We start from the raw sequence: 25,029 nt of genomic DNA on the forward strand, positions 1-25,029 counted from the left end.
TAAATCGCCCTGTTTTCTATCTTTCCGAAGAGGAGGCTTCCTTTATTCTCCATGCTGTTGGCCCATGTGCTCAAATTTGGAAGCACGTTATTGAAACCCAGGTGGTCCAACTTTTCGGAGCCCTCCAACACGGCGTCTCTCAAAATTACATGGCGGTTTTGGGACGTTAAACTCCACATATCAATCAAACCATATTGTTCCAAGTTCATGACAAGAACAAAGAAATCAGACTGAATGTTCATATGCAAGTGTTTATTTGGCCGAACTTGTGGCCACGAAAAAGAAAGTCAGATTACAACAGACCCTTGCACAGATAGCGACGAACATTGCTAAACTAACAAGCGGTGAAGCAAGTCAGCATTTATACAGTTACCGTCGAACGTTCGAGCGTTCTCGCTTGGGGCCGCGTAAGTTCCAGAATATAGTGTAATGTTCGTGAACTGGGTGCAATCCAGATAAACAATCTACTACAGTCCTAAAGCTTCTCCATCACTGCAGGCGTGTTCTGTGCTAAAAAAAGTAATGACAGTGTAACGGGGAGATAACAAAACTGAAGGAAAGAATCTGACATTGCGGCCCTCTGAAAAAAAATTATCCTGATGCTTTAACATAAGATTAAAGCGCAATAATATAGTAAGAAAATATAATATAGCTACAAGCAATAAAGTGCAGTACCAGCCGCGAAAATACAGTCCTCAGGTTCATTGATGCACATAAAATTGCTTCAGGTGGACGACAAGGGTGACTTCAGGTCGTGCATGGCGCCGTTGAGAGTTCGTAATGCATTCGGGAACAACCTCGTAGTCGAGTGGCTCGAGACGTTGAACTACACTGTACGGCCTGAAGTACCGTTGCAGAAGTTGTTCGTTATGTTAATGTCGGCGCATCGGCGTCCTCACCCAAACGCGGTCAATGGGCTGTTATTCCATGAAGCTTCGACAAATATTGTAACCGCGGCTGTCGGCCATCTGTTGGTTCTTGATGCGAAGGCGGGCGAGTTGTCGGGCTTCTGCGGCGTGCTGCTGGAAAAGGGTGACGTCGAAGTTTTCTTCGTCAGCAACATTAAGGCTTCGAACGCCATTGCAGTGTTTCTGCCGTAGGCAAACTTGTATGGCGTCCTGCACGTCGTCTCCTGCACGGCCATGTTGCATGCGAAGGTCACGCACAAGAGAATGGCGTCCGACGTTTAGTCAGCAATAAACGCCATATGTATGTCGCTTATGAGAACGTCAGGAGTGGTATGTCTAAGTGCGATGTTCTCGACAAAGAACTCGGCTACCTTAACAGCCCTGCATTCTGCCCGGACTTTTGTTTCGACGCAGCGGGTGAGATAGCCAGTAGTAGTAGCTACGATGATTCATTTATTTCTGCAAGTCGGCATTGAGAATGACCCCAGGAGATCCATCCCAATTTTCTGAAATGGTTGCAAGGGAGGATTTATTGGCTGTAGGAAGATTGCTGGTCTTGTGGGCGCTGTCTTTCACCGCTCACATTCTTTGCACCTCTTTACGTAGTGAGAGACCTTGGCGGCAAGTCGCCACCAGCAGTCTTTTTCCTGTATTCTTGTGAGCGTACGGGAAACGCCCAGGTGTCCAGCTGTTGGGTCGTCGTGTAGAGCTTGAAGAATTTTTGGTTGCATTGCAGAAGGTACAATGATGAGATAGCTGGCTGAGGCCATAGAGAAGTTCTTTACCAGGACACTGATTTTCAAGAAAAATGACGCCAGTGTTCGCCTGAATACTTGGCGACAACGCTTGTTAGGCCCTTGGGGCATTTCGCTAGGGTAGCTCAGTCCCGGGTCGCCTCGCAATCGCTCGGCGAAGTCAGCGGCACCCATAGTTCCTAAGAAGCACTCATCATACTGGTCGTCCTGGGGTGGCGGATCGAAGGGGGCGTGAGACAGGCAGTCGGCTTTGGAGTGTTTTTTTCCGGCCTTGTACACAACAGTAGTGTAGAATTATTTAAATCTCAAGCTCAAAATGTGAGACGACCTGGAGGGCCCTTCAAGTCAGCCAACACAGGGCGTGGTGGTCGCTCATAACCTTAAAAAGCCTGCCTTAGAGGTAAGGTGGAAACTTTGACGCTGCCCACATAATGGCAAAGCCCTTTTTTTCTTTTGTGGAATAATTGGTCTCAGCCTTCGATAGCATAATTGATAATCTTTTCTAGGCCATTGGGTTTTTGCATAAGGACAGCAGGGAACCATAAGTTGCTTGCGTCTGTGTGCATTTTTATCTCGGTGTGTTCGTAGAAATTCTCAAGTATCGACAGTGCCGGGAGGCGTCGTTTAGGATCCTGAAACGCTTGTTCTTATGCCGTTTGCTACCTGTATTTGACGTTGGTTTTAATAAGGTGAGTTAACGACTTGGCACTTCGTGTGGATTCCTTGACGAAACGTCTGTAATAGACACACAGTTCCAGGAATGGGCGTACTGCCTTTTTGACGATGGGCGGTGGGAAATCGTCGATAGCGGTCGTGAAACAGCAGAGTGAGTGGTCATATGAAACTTCATTTGGCCGAACTTGTTGTCAGTTAAAGAAAAGTCAGATTACAGCAGACACTGGCACTGATAGTGGCGAACAGAGCGTCGGGCGTAGATAATGTGACCAGCGGTGAAGCGCGTCGGCATTTATACATATGCCTTCGAATATTCTAATATAGCTAGCCGATGCGTATGTTCCTGAATATTCTGTAATATTTGTAAAGTGGGCGTCATCTTAACAAAACGATCTACTGCAGTCCTAAAGGTTCTCGAACACTGCAGCTGTGCTGAGTGCTGAGAATCAGTAACAGTGGAACGGGGAGAAAACAAAACTTAAAGACTGCATGTTGCAATATGCTAGCCATCTCAGAGGACGCCAGTAAAGCGCCACCTTAGAGCTTAGACTGGGACTTTAGTTTCTGAAGTAAATGTTTCTCTCTCACTCTCTCTAGTCGGGCAGTCGTGTTCAATATCTTTAACATGCCGCCAGTAGACAATCTTAGCCTAAGTTCGGCGCCTAATCAGTCAAGCTCTTCGGGCGGTCACATCATTTTCTATGGTTCGGCGCTCACCGTTAGCTATTACCGCTATCACAAGCACTTATGACCACAAGGGTTTATTTATTCATTAACAATGAACGCCAGTCGTTGGTATGAAGATGTATGACTAAGCGTGAATGTGAATGCATCTACGATAAGCGATACTCTAGGTGTCGAACATCACAAGTATTGCGTAAGCTCTTTGATGCCAATGTGTAGTAAACAGATAAACTACTCCTGTAATAATAATAATAATAATAATAATAATAATAATAATAATAATAATAATAATAATAATAATAATAATAATAATAATAATAATAATAATACATTTTATTTCTTTAAATAAAACAGTACATGTGACTGGGCCTGCCAAAGCCAATTGGTGGCTTGAGTGGCAGAGCCTGGCAGGCAGCAAAACAAACCGGACGCGTTACAAGATTGGCCTAATAGGGATGATAGGACAAAAAGAACGTGCATATGAGATTAGAAACAACAGGGCATATAAGCAATAGTTACAAGCATTATACAATAGTTACAGCAATTGAAAGTGAAAAGGTGTAAAGGAAAAAAAGAAAGAATTAGAGAAAATGCTTCTTAAGCAAAGTAACACACTGGATAATTGTGCAGCATCATGCTTGCGAATGAGCGTATATGAAATAACACACGACATGCATTACAATTGTGGACAGATACGCCGTAGCAGTTTCTTTAATTTGTATTTTGTTTTTGTGCGAAAAATGCTGGGGGAGAGTACATTGAAATAGGTTGGTACATAATGGGCTCGTATTCTAGTTTCATACTTTGTTGAACACCGCGGCCTCCAGTAACGTACTTGGGGCCTTAAAAAACGAGAAGTAACATACGAAAGCAGGAATTCTTTGGACCAGATATGTTTTAAAACAACCGTTTGCATTAACAGATCACTGAAGTTTGGCGTAAACAGTATTTCGAAAATGTCTTTCTCAGAATTAATCTTTAGGTCGTAAGATATATTTTTAAAAATCGAACGCAATATCCTGTTTATTTTATTGTGCCAACGGACAGCACAGTATCCGTAAATGGTTATTCCGTAACGCAGTATACTGTAACCTAAAGCATGTGCTATTATCTTACGTACTGAAAACGGCATTTTGTATCTTATGTTATATAATAGACATGACACAGCGCGAAGTCTTTTTCAAACATAGTCAAGATGATTATTCCAGGAAAGGTCGCTGTCAATGTATAAGCCAAGTTATTTCACAACAGATAAATACTGTAATGAACTACAAGAGCAGGATCAACAGTCAGAACAATGCAAAATGAAAGGATAGTCAAGGGTTACTTTCTTCAATGGATTGTGGAGGCAGATTAGATTAGTTTTAGACACATTTATATTAATAAGGTTGTCTCAAAACCAATCCATGGCTTTAGTGGCAGCTGACTGAAGAAGAGTAATCACCTCATAAAAGTTGTTTGCAGTCGTCACGATCAGAGTGTTGTCGGCGTTTGATATAGAGAAACCGGTATCGCGCTGTGAAGGTCATTTACAAAAGTATTGAATAGCAGCGGACTAAGAATTGATCCCTGTGGAACGCCGGTTTTAATGATTTGGAACGCGCTGCGAGATTGTTCAACGGGGACAAGCTGACGCCTGCATTGGAGGAAACTTGACAACAAAGACCAGAAAGCACCCCTAAATCCTAACTGAAAAAGTTTATCCAATAATAAGGTAAGATGGACACTGTCGAAAGCCTTGCTGCAGTCAAGAAAGAGCGCACAGGCAACTTTTTTGTTATCGAACGCCTCGTTCAACTGATCAGAGAAGTCTTCCAATAGCGTCTGAGTACTTTTCCCCTATCAAAAAACCATACTGGCAAGGCGATAACATGTTGTGACTATCGAGAAACCTTGTCATCGTTAACAACAAATGTTTTTCTAGTATTTGTGGTATAGAAGGCAGAATTGATAACGGACGATAATTTTCAAGCTGATCACGCGCACCGCATTTGTGTATAGGTATAACTATTGATGTTTTGAAGTTTATGGGAAATTCTCCACTAGAAATAATGCGATTTATTAGTGCTAGCAGAACTTCATGGGTGTATTCAAATGTACGGTGCGAGTCAGTTATAGAAACACCATCAATACCAGCAGATTTTTAACACTTCAAACTGAAAATGATAGATCGTAAGTCCTCATGTGATATTGAAGGTAGATAAGCCGATTCGCCAACACTGTGACGTAAAGTGCACGGGCCTATTTGAGAATTTGTGTTTTTACTTGTTCGAGCGAAAAAGTTGTTAAATTCATCAGCAATCTCCTCTGCGTTATTGGCTTGACTCGAAAAAAAAGTTATTCAAAATATTGACGCGAGTGTTTGCGCCTCTAAAGGTGTTAATTAACGCCCAGGGTTTTTTGCTGCTGTTACTCGCATCCTTAAATTTGTCTCGAAAATGGGTTCGTTTAGCCGAGCGAATCATAGCATTAACCTTGTTTCTGCGTTGATTAAATTTGGCTCGCAAGTCTTAACAGTTAGGATAACGCTTACATTGTTTCCAAAGCAAGTCCGTTACTTTTATTGCAGCAAGTATATGTGTTGACATCCATTTATTATCCAATTTACGTTGTTTAATGTGTATCGTTCGCGTCGCATTTTCTTTTAAGCTTATGAACGCTTCTACAAATTTATTGTAGAGGTCAGTAGGAGACGTTATTGACAACAAAGAATTCCAGTCATAATGAGCTACCAGATTATCAATTTTTTTAATCTAACACCGAAATCAGTTTTTTGTATCGGTTGGCATCGTCGTCATATGTGGGCAGCTGACTGAGCCACAAACAAAGCAATGGTCAGCTATCTTCGTCTGTTTTAGAGCGGTTTATGTAAGCAGGCTCTGCGCACGCACGAAAACGTGGTCAATGCACGACACGACGAGCTTGCCAGCCTAAACTTCTTCTCAAGTCGCTTGATTTATTCGGCACTCTAAGCCCCATTTAGAAAGTATGTCTAGATAATCAGTAACGAGGACTACAGTGGGACGCAAAAGGTCAATGTTGACGTCTCCTGTGATGCACACATGCTCTTTTATCGATAAGGATGATAGTGTGGACTCAAGTTCAGATAAAAAAAGCCGCGTATTGAATGACACGCTTTAGCTTCGTGTTTTACTGATTTTTATGACGTACGGATCAACCATAGTTTTTGTAAAGTTTGACCTAGAGCAGGGGAATTAAATCCATTGTGTATTCAATGCTATCCTTACTATGACCAGGTGTTTCGCGGCCAACTTCAATGATTTTGTTGAATGCAAATATTTTAGGTTTGTGAACAGAGTCTGAAAATGTCTTGATTGCCGGCACATATATTTATAGGGTTCGCCGCTTACGGAGGCAAGTCATGGGACGAAAACCGCCGTTTCTCATTGAAACTGTTACGTGGACTAGGATTTGGAAGACCGGCCATGAAAGAAGTCATCGCTGTAAGTGAAATCCTCAGAAGCAAGACTTGTTGTTTGGCTAGCTAGTTAATACTCTTTGGAAAAGTTTTGGAGCATGTTGCAACTTCTGTGTATTGTCGCTGCAGTTTTCGGAAGATGTCATAAGCTTATTGCTTGGGAGTATTAGCAGAAGCCCCATGGTTTCATTTTACACCACAGTTCGGATACATGACGTCAAACACAAAATCTTGTAAAACTAACGCTCTGCTGTAGCTACGAGCATGGGATATATCCAACAACTTCGGTGTCAAGCACGGCGCTGCTATTACGTCGTTTGCAATAGTGACTTTTATGTCTTCATCTATAACTGTCGTGGCCCTTCCCACCTTCCGGTGCGTCGAGTTGCAATGACTCGTTCATACTAGCAGCATGGTGGCTAGCGGTATGAAGTTCTCAGGCTACCTTGCCGTAATTAGATAATAGCTTGAGTGGAGAATGACAGAAGTGACAGATTCGTGGCGTTCCCTGGCTGTCGGAGAGAGACGTGGTCAATCAGTTACTGTGGAGCGAGATCGGTGGTGGGAAGTGTCGTCTACTTTCAGTTTTCCACGTTGTCTGTGTTTGCCGCGGGATGCTTCGAGCTATGTGCTTCTTGTTCTGCAGTTTTCCAAGATCAAACAGATTTGGCACCTAGCGTCCAGTCGAAGAAACCTATTCGTGTTGGCATAGTTTGCAAGAATGCGTGCCGGTTGGTTTCTCTGCGACCGTCTCAAATGCCACGCTCCCCAGTGAAAAAAAAATAAAACTAGCAGTTGTTGCGTGTGGGTATACGACCCATAAGCAAGCTTTTGAGAAATAGGACACAAACTACTATGCGCCTTATGTCACTGCTGGCTTTGTCGAAGGCTTTAGAATATAAGGTCGGCAAGAAAAGCGTAAGCAGCGCGCGCAGCGCAGTTCGTTCTTCACCATTAACCCCCTTCCTCCCCCCCTCTTGTCTTCCTGTCTCGGCCCAGCCAATAGACCAACCACTTAGTGCACAACAGGAGCTTCTATAAATAAATAACCTAATGTCTTAACTACTCATGCTCACATCGGTTGAGGTGTTTGCGAAATGTTCTTGGCAGATAACATGATTGTCAATAAGGCGTGTTTGATTCAATTGCTTTTGCGCCAATTCCGCGCTAACCCACGTATATCCTACTGCTGACGTGCATGCTGTTTTCTCCCCATAAGACTGATAATAAAAACATTGAGCAATGAATACTGAGATGACTTCACAGAAGTGTTGTCAGATTTTTAGACGTTGATTAAAAAGCACGTAGACTGAAGAAGTGTATAGATTCTCTTTTGTAGCCATATATCTTGCTTATGAATGTTTTTACGACCTTGGTGAAAGCAAACCATCAAGTCGTAGCTAAGGTAATATGTGCATAATTTGCCCACTCCTACGAAAAGGATTACCAGCCACGGCTATAGCACCGACATTCTTATGTAGGTGGAATATGCGGTACCAGTATTGCTCTTTCTTGTTGTGTTCAGATTTCTTTGGCGCATTTAGTCCTGTTGTTTTGAGAATACTATACGTTTGCTTAAGAGGTTACAGATCGCTGTGTTAATAAATCTCATCTGGGTAAACGAATAGGGTTTTGTGAGCAGACTACACAACACTCGCCGAAAACGAAATGGGCGCACAATGTTAATGTAATTTAGTTGCCCCCGCCCCTATGATTGCATCTTCAACAGAACACATTTTCTGCAGGAAGGCTGTCGATTGTTGCTGAGCGAAATAGCAAAGTCTCAAGGAGAGCCAATAGACCTGTTCGACCTGATCTTAGCCAGCACTTCCAGCAACATCTCAGTGTTCCTGATTGGCTACCGGTACCCACTAGGACACCAAGAACACCAGCGCCTCTGTAGAGCTCTGCGAAATGAATTCACCACTAGTCGGAGTGTCTGCGGGGTGTTGTCTTTTCCGTTCCTGACAAGGACAATATCCCGGTACCTGCCACTCTCTCTGATGGGCAAAATTATTGGAGCCATGAGGACGATAGAGGATTTTGCAAGGTGAACTGAAAATTTTGAAAATTGCAGGCACAAGCAGTGCTATTCTCTGGCAAAGTTGGAGCGACGTGTGCGAAAACGAATTTGCATGACATGCGGGACAAAAGACATAGTACAACAGGACCAGTTGAGCAGGACCAGCACGATTCCTTTTTTTCTGCGCCTTTTGTGCTGTTCTATTCGCGAATGCACGACCAGGAAAGAGGGTAGGATTTGCACCTAAAACAAGTAGTGACACAAACATTTGAGTATTATTTTAGCGTTACATCGTACTGGTGGGAAAATATAAGGGCTATGTCTATAAAACTTTGACCCTCAATACAGCCTAAGAGTATTTTTAAAGACTTTAAATGTTTGTTTACGCGTCGAATTGGGAGTTGAAGGAAAAAGTGATGCGTGCAAGAGCACTTTTGTAAAAAGCCTTCGTCACGAAAGCAAGCCGGGTTGTGAGAGGCAATTACCAACTGAACAACGCTAATAGTGACCTCTGATGATGCACATGTTTTCCAGAGAACCAGTATTATAACAATACAGCGATTTACGCACTCATGAACTCCATGTAAAAATCGGTGTAACCCTTGAGCCGCGCCTTAAAGAGTTGAACGTAATGCTAATATCCTGCGCATAGTGTGTATTCTTTAAAGAGGGCAAGAAATCTTTTTAAACTTGCTATGCACCCACAGTTTGGAAAAAAATTATTCACACTATGTAGAGAGCGTAAATTATGCGCGATGAATAAGTACTTGGGAATACATTCACATTTTCACAGTTGCCCATCTCATCACTATATGACAAAAGCACTAACATATTCAGATAGAGCAAACAGCAGAAATCAGATCAACAGAATAACAAATGCATACAACTCACAACTGACACTACAGGGAAAGCGTCGAATGAGTAAATGGGTACTTTTTCATAGCATACTTCAAGTTGATGGTAGCATCACCAGAACAAGATATTTCAAGGTGCCAAATATAGTTCAAAAGGTTAAGGCGACAAGTACATCAACTCTGACCTAATGGTACGGTTTAGCTCCATTTCGGTCGAAAAATAAGTTGAACCCGTTCAGGCTCAACGTTCACAAAAGGGCGTTATCAATGGCGCAGGAACCCGAGCTCTCCCAAAAAGAAGAGCTCCTCGGAAAGGAACGCAAGCGTCTGACGGCTCAAGCGCCCCAATACTTCCAATAAAGCATGTTAACGGTCATTCCCATCGACGGCTTCGCAGTGCTTACGTCAAAGCCTGAACAGGTAGGCAAGTACTAAGAGTGCCGCGATACGCCCAAGCGAGAACCGGTCACCAGACACGATGGCCACAAGAACCAGCATGAACCACATACAAAAAAAAACAAAAAAAAACAAAAAAAAACAAAACAAATCACAGCACATCCACCGAGTGCATGATGATGAGTGGGGCGACGTATTCGTCAGTCCTTCAGCGTTTCCGTTCGTCTGTTCGCTCTTGCTTCCGTCCATCCATGCGTGCATCTGTGCGTCCGTCGGTTGGTGTGCCCACCCGTCCGTCAGTGCATCCATCCGTGTGTCCACCTAAAATAATAAACTAGACTGGGCAGTACTATCGAATTCTCGGAAACTGACAGGAAGTTGAAGTTTTCGAGCGACAATCTTCGATCTACCTGCCATAGGCGAAATTTTATCGGTGGTGGCTATGGGTGGAGATTATATTAGATGTGAAGCAGCTCTTGGACTAGCCTTTGTAACGATGTCCCTCCATCCGCAGCGCTCCCCTCGCCGTAGGTGTTGGAGTGGTGCAGGTGTTGGAGCATACGTCGGTACGTCCATCCATCCGTCTGTGCATCTGTCTTTCTCCCCTTCCGTCCGTCCGTGCACCCGTCCATCTATCCATCCAACTAGTGAAGACTCCCCTTACCACAATCTCACATCTTTTCATCATATATTCATGATAGTAAGTTCCGCAATGCAGCAGACATTACAAGAAAAATGGCAGCATATCCACGAAGTATATCCACGAAGTGATGGCAGCATATCCACGAAGTGATGTAGAGTGGGGCGAAGCATCCGTTCATCCATTCGTTCTTGCTTCCGTCCATCCATGCGTGCGTCTGTGTGGCCGCCCTTGCTTCCATCCGTCCATCCGTGCGTGCGTCTGTTCGCACGTCCGCACGTCTATCTGTGCGTCCGTCCCTGCATTCATCCATGCATCCGCTCCTGCGTCCATCCATGCGTCCATCCGTCCGTGCAGCCATCCGCGCGTCTGTCCATGCATCTGTCTGTGTGTCCGTTCGATCACCTATTTAACACTCCAAGTACCACCGCCTCACAACTTTTCATCATATATTCCTCATATAGAAGCACCACCATCCAGAGGACATTTCAAGCACTGAACGAGAGGAGGCACACGCACACTTTCTTACGTCTTGCGCTTCGTGTCTACTTCCCACCTTTAACCACCTCGAGTTCATGGGATATACTAGTTCACGGTATTCATGGCACTGCGGCCAAACGCTCGCTAAACCTTTCTAAAACAACGGAGGTTACGCCCAACGAGTAAAACGTAGCAACCCTTTCTTGTCAGATAGTGCTCAACGTACAAGCCAATGGTTGCTAAGGGGGAATGAGAGACAGGAGAATTCGGCTTTTAGTTAACGCGCACGCTGCGAATTTTTTATTGTTCAACAACACACAGAAGAAATCTCCCACCAGCGCCCCCTTAAAGTCAAAATGTAAGACTGGTTACACATTACCACAATGACTACGAGAGATGAACGGGTACCGCTATAAGGAGCTTCGCCCCTGAAACGATAGGTGGCGCGGCCAAGCGGCACGTACGCACTTTCCAATGATCTGCATTTCGTGGCTAGCTCCCACCTTTCGCAGCCACTGGTTCATGGCACTGTGGCCCAAACATCGCCAAACAAACCTTGCTAAAACCAAGGAGGTTACACCAAGCGAGTTTAACGTGGAAAAGTTAAATAATGCTCCAAGTGCGTCCTTTTGTTACTAGTTTTTTTAGTTAGAAACAAATTCAAGGCAAAGTATTGTGAAGATTAAGTCAGCGATACTCGTCTCTGTAGGATGTTTTATCTAAAACAACTATCTTTTTATGATTAACGTGCGCGGGTTTTCTCCTCAATTCAAAATGTTGCGCGCGTGCCACTCCTTTAGTTCAGCCGTGGAGATGGCTACCTACTACTACTAAGACTACCTTTGCAAGAAAGTACTACTACTACAACAGCAACAACAACAACAACAACAACAACAACAACAACAACAACAACAACAACAACTACTACTACTACTACTTCTACTACTACTACTACACACATCGCAGGCGCACCACCCACGGCTCAAGGAGATTCGCTCCTAAAAGGCGGGAGACCAAACATTCTATCATCACAAGCCGGTAGGCCTCAACCATGACGCATTTAGGGCAAGTGGACGCGCGTACCACCTCTATCGTTGTAGCCAATCGTGAGTGGGGAGCAAGCCCTAGCCCCATCGCCAAGGTCACGAAGATGACTTGGCAACGCCGCTGCGGTCATGTTCTCTCATGGGTGACTCATGACCGCATGGTGGTGTAGGGGACGGTCATTGTGCCCACAAGGGTGGCCATTGTGCCCACCCCTTTCGATTCAGCTACATTGATTTGAGGCATGCAGTCTGTTTTCGCAATGAATGAATGGATCGATTGATGTGGCTGTACCCTTTAGATCGGGCGGTGACTAACGCCACCAAGCCGCAATACTTAGTGAACCACAAACTAGATTTATTTTTTTTTCTTTAAATAGTGAGGTTTAGGAATCGTACTTTGCAGTGAAGGGTTTAAATTCCATTCGTGCCTTGACTTTAGCCACCATTCAGAAAACCTCCTTCTAGTTAATTCTACCCGCTTAAAGTCTATTTTGCCCTCCCTGTCCCTAAACTCCAGTGCTTTGAAAAACTCTGTGCCATCATCTTGAACTATAGGGTGAAGCCGTTTACAGAACATTATCAAGTGTTCGGCAGTTTCTTCCTCCTCTCCACACGCACTGCATACCGTGTCTACCCCTTCGTATTTGGCCCGATTAGTCTTGGTTCGCAATACTCCCGTCCTGGCCTCAAACAGTAGAGAACTACCCCAAGTATTATCATAGATTTTTTTCTTGGGAATTTCCTGCTTAAAAGTTCGATAGATCTCTAGTGCGGACTTCTCAATCATGCCACTTCTCCACATATCGGTCTCAGCTTTCTTCACCTTCTTCTTAACCGATAATGCTTTTTGGTTTGGCCCCCTGCTGCTTTCTAAGTATTTACCAGTCAATTTCCTAGTTCATTTCCTCCATTTTGTATCGACATTCTTCAAGTACAAGTAGCTGAATACCTTCCTAGCCCAGCACTCCTCCCTCATTTCTCTCAATCGCTTCTCAAATTTTATCTTGCTGCTAGCTTCCCTGCCCTGAAATGATGTCTATTCCATATCACCTTGTACTCCCTCATTTGGTGTATTCCCGTGAGCTCCCAAGGCAAGCCTACCTATTCCACGTTGCTTAATTTCTAATCTTGCTTGAACTTCTGATCTCATGCACAAGACAACACTGCCGAACGTCAAACCAGAAACCATGACCTCTTTCCATATTCCTCTCACAACATTATACCTTTTGTTTTTCATCACCGCTGCATTCGTGTTACCTGTAGTCGTCACGCTTATTTCATGTTCCCTTAGGTACTCGGCCCCATTGCTTATCCCTACACCCCAATATTTGTATTTATCTGTTATCTATAGCGTGACCTTCTGTATTCTATGCTTACTACCTTCATTATTATTAAAAATCATGACTGCTGATTTTTCTTTACTGAATCTGAAATCTAACCTATCTCGCTAATTTACCGCAGATGTTCATCAATCGCTGCAAATCTTTCTTGTTGTCGGCCATTAGCACTATATCATCTCGTACATCAATACTGGTAGTGCCTGTTCAATGAGTTTTCCTTGTTTGACGAAAGAGAGGTTGAAGCCCAGTCCACTTTCCTCTAAATTGAACTCTAATGCTTGTAGGCACATCACGAATAACAAGGGTGGCAGAGGACACAGCCCTGCCTAAGCACCCGTTTTACTTCTGCAGGCTTGGCTACCTGTTTTTCCCACTTTATAACCGCCTTGTAACCTTTCTAGATATCCTTTAAAAGATTAGTGACTCCATGTTCCACACCTAGTGTGTCCAGTATTCCCCACCAGTACTCTTGAACCACGCTATCGTACACACCCTTGATATCCAAAAATGGTAGCCACAGGGGCCTGTGTTCTTTTTGTGCTATTTCAATGCACTGCGTCAGTGTGAACAGATACTCTTCCGACCACCTGTGTTTCCGAAACCCATTCTGCAGTTCCCCTAGAACCCCCTCATCCTCTATCCATGCCTGCAGTCTTTCCTTTATAATCAGCATCGCCAGCCTGTAGACCACTGATGTCACTGTTATAGAATGGTAGTTGTATATGTCAGCTTTCTCCCCCTTTCCTTCATAGATCATGCTCATCCTGCTAAGTTTCCATTAATCGGGGACTTCACCATCGATTATTATTTTGCTCACTGCCTCTCTCAAAGCCTCCCTATACTTCGAACACAATGTCTTTATCAGCATAATTGGAATGCCATCTGGGCCTGTTGATGTTCTACTAGGAACCCCCTTCTCAGCCCTTTCCCATTCTGGTTGTGAAAATGAAGCCATTGCACCACTAGATTCATCCTTGTCTATTGTGGTGCACAAAACACTTCTTTGTTGAATTTTTTCTGTCACCCTTGTTCTTATATATTCAATAGCTTCGTCCCCTTTCTAGCCTAACACCTTGAGCTGTAGTAATAAGTCTCTGCTCTAGGCTCGTTTCATTTCTTAGGGAGTTTAGATGGTTCTAAAATTTCGCAGCTGCCTTTCTGTCTTTTTTATGTACTCCTGCCAGCCACTGAGATCCCTTTCTTCCAATACTTTCATTGATCTGAAGGGATGCTTCGCTTCTACAGCTTAAAAAGATTTCCCATTTTCTTTCAACATCATCTATCGGTTCACCCCGCTGCTTAGCATGTCTGTGTTTCCTAGAGACTTCCTGACGTTTTGCTATGGTGCTCTTAACTTACTGATCCCACCAACTCTTGGGTTTGTGTCTTCTTTTCCGGGGTGACTAGTCAAGTGCCTCAGCAAGGTCTAGCTCAAACTGTCGAATTATATTCGTGCATGTCCACACTGTTTTATTATCCTCAGTGATTAGTCTCTCAATTGGTTTAGTAGCTATTTCTATTTGCCTTTCTGAATAAAGAGTTCACCGTAATAACTCATCTTGTCTCCTTCCCACTTTCACTGCTCTTCCAAAACTTAGCTTGATACGTTTGTTATCACTACCCAGACTTGTGGAGCCACCTTCGTCTATGTGCATTCCCCTGAATGCTCATAGACTGTCGTGCCGCCTAGCCGAATTTAGAAGCGTCCTCTCAATGATGACCCGTAGGAGGACGCTCCTAATGCTTCCCTTGTTCGAAAAAAATACGTGGCAACTTGCGATTTTATTTACAGCCCGCAAAGTACACATATCAGCTTCGTGAAATTTTCCGCGGCCGCTTTGGATAGTTAAATGTTATGGTCTGACCATTCTAGTAAAAACTCGTCTTGTTTTACGCGCGTATAGAATTCGTCAATGCTTTTGTAGTGCATGAGTCTCATAACACTCATTTAATGCGGAAAGTAGTGCAGGCTCGCGGTTTGCGCTTCCAAACCTTGACCTACTCTCTGCCGCTTGTTTTTTACGTTCGTTGACAGATGGCAGTACACTGCAAGCGATTATTTTCTTGCCGGGTGTCGGAGCGAGTTTCTGTGGTTATCCCTGGTAAACGCGATGAGTGACGCCATGTGAGGGTTGTGAATGACGAATTACGCATTGTTGATGCTATTGAAGTCGTTCGGTGGAGACAATTTCTCAAGTTACTTTCAGGAGTGATGTTTCTAGAAACATTCTTGAAGTCGAAAATTTTTTCACTGCTGAGAGTGACAGTGACGATGAACGATCAAATGCTAGCTCAGGAGCAGCCAGTTGCATTTCCCGTCCCGTCGTGTGTTAATGTTTTTCACGCTGGTATGTACCTTTGATTGTGTAATGTTCGTTTAGCAAGCTCAAAAGAAAAGCATACTTTTTCTTGTGCATTGAATGCATCGCCATAGCAGTGGATATTACAAAGCGCCGCATGCTGTGAATATGTTCGAGCTCTACCAGCGAAGTGAAATGGTTAGAGCAAGGAAATATGCAGTTACGATTACACTCCTCACTAACTTATACTGAACTTCGCCGGTGCCGGCCAAGCGACGTTGTTGTTCGGCAAATGTTCGCAATTTTGCCGTTGGGGAAAGCGTACTCGTGTCGATATTATTGTTTCGATTGCGCTGAGGGAACCTGCAACATCCGAGTGCAGGGAATCGCGCACTGTTAGGGTCTGATCATGTCTGCGACACAAGCGCTACCTAAAGGAAAGTTGAATTGCCGTAATAGACTGATTTGCCGGTGAATTTTGCCGTAATAATTGCCGTAATAGACTGATTGTGACAAGTACCAGCTTTCCAAAAGGGAAAAATGAAAGTGCTTAGCGTCATCAATATTTTGTGTTATTAGCGTCAAAAATATTTGTGTGTTAGCGCATCTGTTATCAATATAACAGATGCGCGGAAAGTTTTCTTTATACCTCAAAGCAATGTCGCACCTTGTCTCTCCGTGGTGGAGGTCCACTGCAAAGACGTGATGTTTAGACGTATGGAAGGGTTTCTCTTAAAGAAATACTGACTTTTTGACAAGTTTAAACGAGCACCAGACATCACACCAAACAGAATAAAGGTATTGTGGGCGTGTTGCAATGACTATTTGCTGTGTATGTACCATGGCGTTAAATATTTTGCGGAACACGGGAGCGCTTGTCCAACAGCACTGCTGCACCTTGTGACGGCTGCCTGTGAAGCTCAAAAGCGCGCATTGCGCACGCGTACCCACTTTTTTTACTACCAGCCTGCCGGTTCGGTCTCCTGAACAGCGTGTGCAGCGGAACGCTAGAAGGCGCGCAAGGTGTCAGTCCGGCCAACAGCGCGTGGACCTTGTCAAAAAAGCCGATCATCGAATAAAAATGACAGATCCCAAGTACAGTGGGAATTGATGATATGCGAAGCACGAAGGGAGAAGGTTGATAGGTCGCTCCAGAATCAGCACAACGTTACGAGGCGGGCGTAAAATACGCCGTACATGACTTTCATGCCATGATTATCACGTTTGGACATGTCATTTACCTTCGTCGTTTATTCACGTAACGTGATACCAAATTGGTATATGTGGAGCTAGCGAAACAGCCGCAAGCGCACTCTGAGCGTAGCAAGTGGTCATGTTTGACATGACACGCATGTTCTGATTATCATGTTCGGACGTGTCATTTACCTTTGTCATCTGTTTGCGTCACCGAATACCAAACCTAATATATCTGAGGCTAGCAAAACGATGGTGAGCGCATCACGAGCGTGGTATGTTGTCATCCTCTTATATCACACGCATTTCATGATTATCATGTCTGCATTAGACATATACATTTGTCATCTATTGACTTGACGTAACGCAAAGTTTGGTATATGTGAAGCTAACGAAATGACAGCGTGCGCACTATGAGCTTGGCACGACCACATGCTGTTACATGATTTACATCTCGAGAATATCAATTTTGCACTAGTCATGCAGTCCTCATGCATTCAGGTTGCGTAATACAAAATTTGGTATATGTGAAGCAAGCGATACGACCGCGAGCGCGCCGTGAGCGTGGCGTGTAGTCATGACTCATGACTTATATAAGATGCATGTCATGATTTCTAGGTTAAGGTCTGTCACTTGTGTTGGCCATGGAGTCATGTCATACCATACCACTTTTTCAAGATGCCCATGAAGGAAACCCACGCAAGAGCAGCAAGAACATGAAATGTAAATCTTGAGATAAATATCCTAATAACGATGTTATGACTAGCTAATTATACGCGCCATATAGTCATTTATTGCCATACCAAACTTGGTATCTATACCATAAACGAAACAGCCAGGAGTTCTAAAAGCCGTAGGCAGCTATATATATATATATATATATATATATATATATATATATATATGAGATCTAACAGAGAGCAATGCCAAGGAATGTACAGGGGAAGTTATTAGAACCAATGAAATGTAAATAAGAAAGAAAAGTGGGTGAAAAAATAACCTGCCGTGAGCAGGAATCGAATCTACGACCTTCGAATAACGCGTTCGATGCTCTAACCGCTGAGCTATCCCAGCAGCCTTCCCTCCATCCAATTTTTTGGGGTTATATGTGAACTTAGAAGTAGGAGTGTCAGTCAGCGCCTTTTATAAGCCAAGCGACGAGTGTGAAACACTCTTTTATGCGCAGATGTGGCGTCACGTAGCACGTAAACTTATTACGAGCGGGCAGCTGATTAATAGTCCCTCGTGTACAACCTAATGACACCAAGTCTGCCAGTGCGAGACCCTCGTTAATGAATAAGGGACAGAAGTGTATACCTAAGGGCTCGTTTTTCCGTGTTTTGACACAATATTAATGAGATCTAACAGACAGTAATGCCAAGCAATGTACAGGGGAAGTCATTAGAACCAATGGAATGTAAATAAGAAATAAAAGTGGGTGAGAAAATAACCAGCCGTGAGCAGGAATTGAATCTACGACCTTCGAATAACGCGTTCGATGCTCTAACCACTGAGCTATCACAGCGGCCTTCCCTCCATTTACTATTTAGGGTTTATTTGTGAATATAGAAGTAGGAGTGTCAGTCAGTGCCATCTGTAGCCAAACGGCGAGTGTAGAACACCATTTTATGAGCTTGGTTGCGTCATGTAGCACGTGATTGTATTGCGAGCGGGCAGCTAATTAATAGTCCCTCGTGTACAACCTAATGACACCAAGTCTGCCACTCTACCAAGTCAGCAGCCAAGGCTGCCAATCTCATTATTATTGTGTCAAAACACGGAAAAACGAGCCCTTAGGTATACACTTCCATCTTCTATATATATATATATATATATATATATATATATATATATATATATATATATATATATATATATATATATATATATATATATATATATATATATGAGCAGCTGAAATCTATCCTTATACGCACGCTAACTAACCTCATTGAAAAGCAAGAAATTCCCAATTCGGCTCTGCATACCCTCGTTCCACTAAGTCCAGTCGCGGGTCGCTTTTACCTCCTGCCAAAAATACATAAGTCAGGAAACCCTGGTCGACCCATCGTTTCCGGCATTGGTACAGTTACGGAACTGGTCTCCCAATTTGTAGATACAGTAATTAACCGAATTCCGTCTTCTTTTCCATCGTACATCAAAGACACAAACCACTTCTTGTCCGACATCGTTGACCTCTCTGTGCCCCCTGATTCAGTCCTGGTTACCCTTGACGTAGCGTCCCTATATACGAACATTCCTCATCACATCACATCATCACTTTAATAACTTAAAGACCCCCATGTAGGGGGTATTGCATAAGGGGTGGGTTACAGGTACACAGGTTTTCAAGTGGAAGTGTGCGCGGTGACCTCCTCTTTAAATGTTGATGGACACGTGATGGCTGGAACGTCACAAGGAAGGCCATTCCAGTCCACTGCTACACGGGGGAAGAGGCAGAAAAAGTAGTAGTGCGAGCATGTGGGCGGGCAATTTGAAACGCGTGGGCAGTGCGGTGAGATATGCGCGTCGGTGGGACGATGTAGGGTGCTTGATTAAGAGGGCTGTGAAAGAACTTGTGTAGCAAACAAAGGCTGGTAATGCAGCGGCGCACTGAAAGATTCGAAAGATTAGTTTTACGTTTAAGGGATGATATGCTTATTTTATATGAATATGAAGAATGTGTGAACCTAGTGGCGCGGTTTTGCACAGACTCTAATTCATTTATCAAGTATACCTTGGGCGGGCTCCATATGGGAGCTGCATATTCTAGTTTAGTTCGGATTAAAGATTTATAGGCGAGAAATTTCATGTCAGGTGGGGCATGACGCAAATGACGCTTCAAAAAACCCAGAGTTCGGTTCGCTGATGATATGACGTTCGTGATATACGTGCGCCATGAAAGATCACTGGATAAGGTGACGCCTAGGTATTTATAGGATTTAATACGAGCAGTACTTCACTCATACGAGAATACGAGCAGTACTTCACTCATACGAGTCTGTCTGTGACAAAATAATTGACAGCCTGACTTTGATGACCCTTTTAAAATTCGTCTTGGAATCTAACAACTTTGAATTTGACGGCACTCATTACCTTCAAGTTAATGGCACCTCGATGGGCACACCCATAGGCCCTAATTATGCCAATATTTTCGTGGGCATACTCGAAAACGAATTTCTGACAAGCCGTTCCCTTAAACCATTGTACTACAAAAGGTACATTGACGATACATTCAGGATTTGGCAGCACGGTGAACCTCATCTCTTATCTTTCATTCACGATTTGAACAACGCTCATCCGTCCATTTCATTCTCTCATACCCACTGAAGACAAACTATCAACTTTCTTGACGTAACAGTGACATTGTGTGACAGCAAGCTTGCCACTAAAGTTTACAGAAAGCCAACTGATACTCAACAGTACCTTCATTTTAATAGCAACCATGTCAAGCACTCTAAAACCAGCATACCCTATAGCCAGGCCCTTCGTTTTAAAAGAATATGCTCCCAAGAAACTGATTTTAATTCCAATTGTGCGCAGCTTCGGAATGCTTTATCAAAAGAGAAATACCCTTCCAAGATTATAGATGACGCCATAAAAAGGGCAAGTAACCAGGACCGCAAAACGCTTTTAAGCACCAAGAATAAACAGCCGGTCCTCTCCTGCCCAAACCTTGTTCTAACATTTTCCGCGCCTGCGCAACACGTAAATGCCATTTTAAGAAAGCACCATAACATACTTCTACAAAGTGAACGACTTAAATCAATTTTCCCAGAACCACCGCGTGTGACGTACAAAAGAGCGCAAAATCTGCGTGACCTACTCATGTCGTCAAAAAGCGTACGCAGTAAACCTACTGGCTGCCATCCTTGCAACAAACCTCGTTGCAAAGTCTGCCAGCATATGACCACTTCACTTATCGCAAACAGCACCGCATCTAACTTCAGCGTGAAAATAAATGGTGACTATAACTGCGACACGCGTAATGTAGTTTACCTCCTGGAATGCTTGACCTGTGGAATGCAGTACTTAGGCGAAACCGAAACACCCTTCCGATATCGGTTTAACAATCACAAGGCTCATATCTCTTCACTTCCTCACCTTCCAATATCAAAGCATGCTAACGCAATGGGCCACTTATTTGACAACATCAGAGCCATGATTATGGAGTCTGGCTTCCGAACGCATTATGACAGGGAAGTGCGCGAATCATTTCTCATCTTTAAGTTCAATACAATCGCAGGCGGTTTAAATGAGAGTACGGGGAAACTCAGCGTCTTGCACCAGTGACCGCTGTAGATGTCATTGCTTGTACCAGCTGTAATCCTTGTGCACGTATCGTGACTTCTTATTTGATTGCTTATAAGTACGATGTGATACGGGGGCCACCATATAGATTTCATGTCTGATTGTTGTACTTGTTTTTATGATGTTTGCACTCACGTGATTATTGCAAGCGAAACGTATGTGCTTATATGCTGTTGCACCACTGTTACATCTGCTATTCTGACGAAGGCCGGTCCCACGGCCGAAACGTAAAGAAACCTTTCCGTTTTTCGACGTGTGTCTTCTTTTTATTCATACTATTTACCGGCGCCCAGGAATTTATTCCCTGCAATTATATATATATATATATATATATATATATATATATATATATATATATTGTTTGATCGATCGATAGATAGATAGAAAGATAGATACGCTCAAAGTCACCGAAGTTCGCTAAAAAAATGCTCATTTACCAGGACACTAAAGTCAAATAAAAATTTATGGCAGAATCAAAGCTCAATGTATGACAACATCTACAACGACAATGATATCAACAACAGTGCCATAATTAGCGAGAAATTAAGGAAAATGTACTAGAAAACTAGTGCCATAGTAAGACATTTTCAAAATGATCCCGATGACATCAGACGAACCGTTTACCATTATTTACTAGTAATCAATCTAGCTACACTACAGAAAGTACCTTCCGTACATCAAGAGACGCAACAAAATGCTGTTTGTTTATGTCATGTGCATGAAAAAAAGAGCTGCCCGACGTCAATATGGGCAATGGCGGGAGAGATTCAAAAGTTTAATTTTCGGGTGGTTACACAGGACAGGTTGTGTTATCTAGCGGGGCGCAGTTGAAAAAAAAAAAAAGTTTGCACTCTCGAAGTCAGTGGCGGGAAATTGATCAATGGCCGTTGTTGCTGCTGTGGCTCCCGCTGCTTTCTGTCTGTGGCTACTAGCGCAGTAAAGCTGGGAAACGTGCACGGCAATAGTGTCGTGAGCCGATCCAGTCAGTCCGCTTCTAGAGGCGGGTTATTTGAAGTGCGCTAACCCGATGCGGATCCCTAAACTGGGATTTTATTTCAAAATAGGCCCTTCCTTGGCACAAAAGTAACACTATGAAATTTCTGGACCGCTATTTCAACAATCAACGTCGACTTAATAGTTGCTTTTGTGTCGCTTTAAAAACTGACGCTGTACGCACATTTTGGACACAGCGGAGCGTGGGGCGCAGAAGGCGGTGTGCCCCGAGCACTGCCATTACAAATTAAGTATTTTCGCCACGCTATCCTCGCTCGGTGTTTCTGCTACGGCAGCAAGAGTGACACCTTGCGCTTTTTCTGGCGTCCCAGTGCGTGTGATGTTGAAGTGAGCGAGCGAGCAGGCTGGTAGTAAAAAAGGGTGCGCGTGCGCAGTGCGCGCTTTTAAGCTTCGCAGGCACCTGTCAGAAGGCGCAGCGGTGCTGTTTGACAAGCGCTTCCGTTGTCCGCAAAATTTCGAATGCAATGGTAAAGAGTGATATCTTCAGAATAGGCAGCTACTTTAACTTAAGAGCAATCAGGGAAGGGTAAGCCACAAATCTGTGGATCTCGTTCGATGGCCCTTAAAAACGGTTCTAAGGCTAGGACGAACAAGATGGGCAATAGAGGGCAACCTTGACATACTCCTCACGTAACATGAAATGGGCGGCTCTCACGCGGATCTAGGAAAAGGGTACTCCCGGAATCAGCGTACATATGTAGCATGAATGAGGCGCACGAATTTGCCAGAAAAGCTAAATAATTTTAGGACGTTGAATAAATGACCATGTTCAACGAAGTCTAAAGCCTTTTCCTGATCTAAGGAAACTAGGAACTTCTGCGCGTATCGTCCAGTGGTACACTGTATTATGACATGTGTGAGAAAGAGAGAGAATAAAATGAGGGAAAGGCAGGGAGGTTAACCAGAAATTGGTGTATCCGGTTCACTACCCTGCATTAAGAGTTGCGAGAATAGAGAATAAAGATGTGAAAGACAGCGAAGAACCAAATAGGTGCACGAAAATATAAAAAAAAATTGAGCAGGGGTGCTATGGCCTATACCATCGGCGACTGCCTCACAAAAGTTCAATAAGGCCTTCACTGATTTTCTATGCGAAGACACATCATGTCACCTTCTAAGCACTGATTGTTCTGACAAAGGTCTTCGGTCAAGGCGAGCTAACGCAGCAGCCAGATGCCACCTTTCCACGCAATAACGACAGCAGTGAGAGAGAACGTGCTCTATCGCTTCATCGCTGCCGCAATGTCCGGAAGAAGCACTGTATTTTATGCCGATTCAGAAGCGGAAAGTGAAAATGGTGGAAGCAACACCAAGCCACAGTCGGCAAAGCACGTTGTCTCTAGACGAGAGAGTCCGGACGGAGGCGTAAGCAAGGGGCAAGTATGTATGTCCCTGCCCGGAATGGGGCTGGCTTGGTGGAGGGCCATGAGTGACAAAAAAGATGGACTGATGAGGCGTTCAAGATTATTAGCAAGCAGTTTATAGCCAACATTGAGAAGTGCGATGGGGCGGGCGCCAGTATACGGGTCACGTTGATTGGGAGTCTTTCTTGGGTATCAGTGTGATGCGGCCTCTACAGCAAGAATGTGGGAAAGAAAGATCATAGAAACAGCGCCTGATGACACGCGATTTAATGGGTCAGTTGTGGGCCCTATATTGATGTAAAATCAGAGGGGAGGTCATCGAATCCACGAGCCGAATCCTTTTTTTTTTGTTGCATCTATGGAATTTTTAGTTTCAGAGTCGGAAGGTGGCAATAAAAGGATATCAAAATCTGTTTGTCAGTAATGGGGTAGTTTTCGTAGGAAGGAATGCAAAGGAACCCCTGCCGCAGAAATGACACCAATAGCTGACTGAGCCATAAGTTGAAAGTGCCGTGAGAAAGCCTAGAAATCGCGCGAACCAGTAGCAGCAGGAGTCCCTAGGGGCAGACAGTGTGCAGGTGGGCCACAAGGATGAATGAGCGCCCGGCGTACATCAGGGGAACCTCACGGTTTACACATTCCGCGTGTCTATTGCACCAAGCTGCCGCTGAGAGAAAAGAATGCATGCATGACATGCTGGTACCTGTCGATTACCTCTGCTTGCCTTGCACGCATGACCGGAAAGAGGCAAGGGTCTCGGTGAGCGATGCGAATTTTATGCAATAAAACGTGACGGTCTTGCGACACAGGAGCACGAAGTGCCGTACCCGTCGCACTGCAATGATGACGTCATTGTTCTTTTAGATGATTACAGTCAATGAGATCTGCCCCAATAAGTGATGTCTGTAGTGCTCGGCACAAACCTTCGACCGTCTGCGAGTGATGAAGGACGCGACAATTCAGATGTAATGGCCTCTCAACCGTGGGCGTCTATGCAGGCAGCTGTAGGGCCAGTGAAACCGGGGGTTGGTCGCTTATGTACACTGGCGTAGGTGGTAGCGCCAGCACCCCGACAGTGCGTACGAAAGCCATGAGGCTGTGGATACATATGATCGATGGAGCCTACTGCTCGACGGTTCACGACGCCAAGTATGAACATACCTTCCACCATAAATGGTCATAAGCATCACTGAGTGCTAACTGCTGCACAAGACGCCCAAGTTCTTTAGCGTATATATAGACTGGCCCCGACCAGGACCTCAGACATCAGTGTGGGAGTCTAAGATACAGTTTGCTTATGTGGTTATAAAAGTGAAAAGAAAAGTGAGCCCCGTAACTGTCTCCATCTGGTTCGACACCTGAACAGTAGCTCATAAGGGAGGGGGGTAAGGAGCGTTAAAAGTTTGATTGATATGTGAGGTTTAACGTCCCAAAACCACTATATGATTATGAGAGACACCGTAGTGGAGGGCTTCGGAAATTTAGACCACCTGAGGTTCTTTAACTTGCACCCAAATCTGAGCACACGGGCATACAACATTTCCGCCTCCATCAGAAATGCAGCCGCCGCAGCCGGGATTTCGAACCCACGCCCTGCGGGTCAGCA

At 44.1% G+C, this 25,029-nt stretch overlaps 1 protein-coding gene across 9 annotated transcripts in view; it reads left to right on the plus strand.

The window, feature by feature from the left end:
* Positions 1–25,029, plus strand: part of LOC119172020 (cytochrome P450 2J1) — a 273,137-nt gene that overhangs the window by 217,961 nt on the left and 30,147 nt on the right. For 8 of the 9 annotated variants that reach the window (XM_075886667.1, XM_075886682.1, XM_075886659.1 and 5 more), the window contains 2 exons: positions 6,380–6,486; positions 8,207–8,511. In XM_075886667.1, the coding sequence (XP_075742782.1) occupies positions 6,380–6,486; positions 8,207–8,511 (412 nt within the window). The remainder of the gene's footprint in view (positions 1–6,379; positions 6,487–8,206; positions 8,512–25,029) is intronic. The other variant, XM_075886678.1, reaches the window with a different exon arrangement.

Source organism: Rhipicephalus microplus, chromosome 1, assembly GCF_043290135.1.
Source record: "Rhipicephalus microplus isolate Deutch F79 chromosome 1, USDA_Rmic, whole genome shotgun sequence".
In the NCBI taxonomy this organism is placed as follows: Eukaryota; Metazoa; Arthropoda; class Arachnida; order Ixodida; family Ixodidae; genus Rhipicephalus; species Rhipicephalus microplus.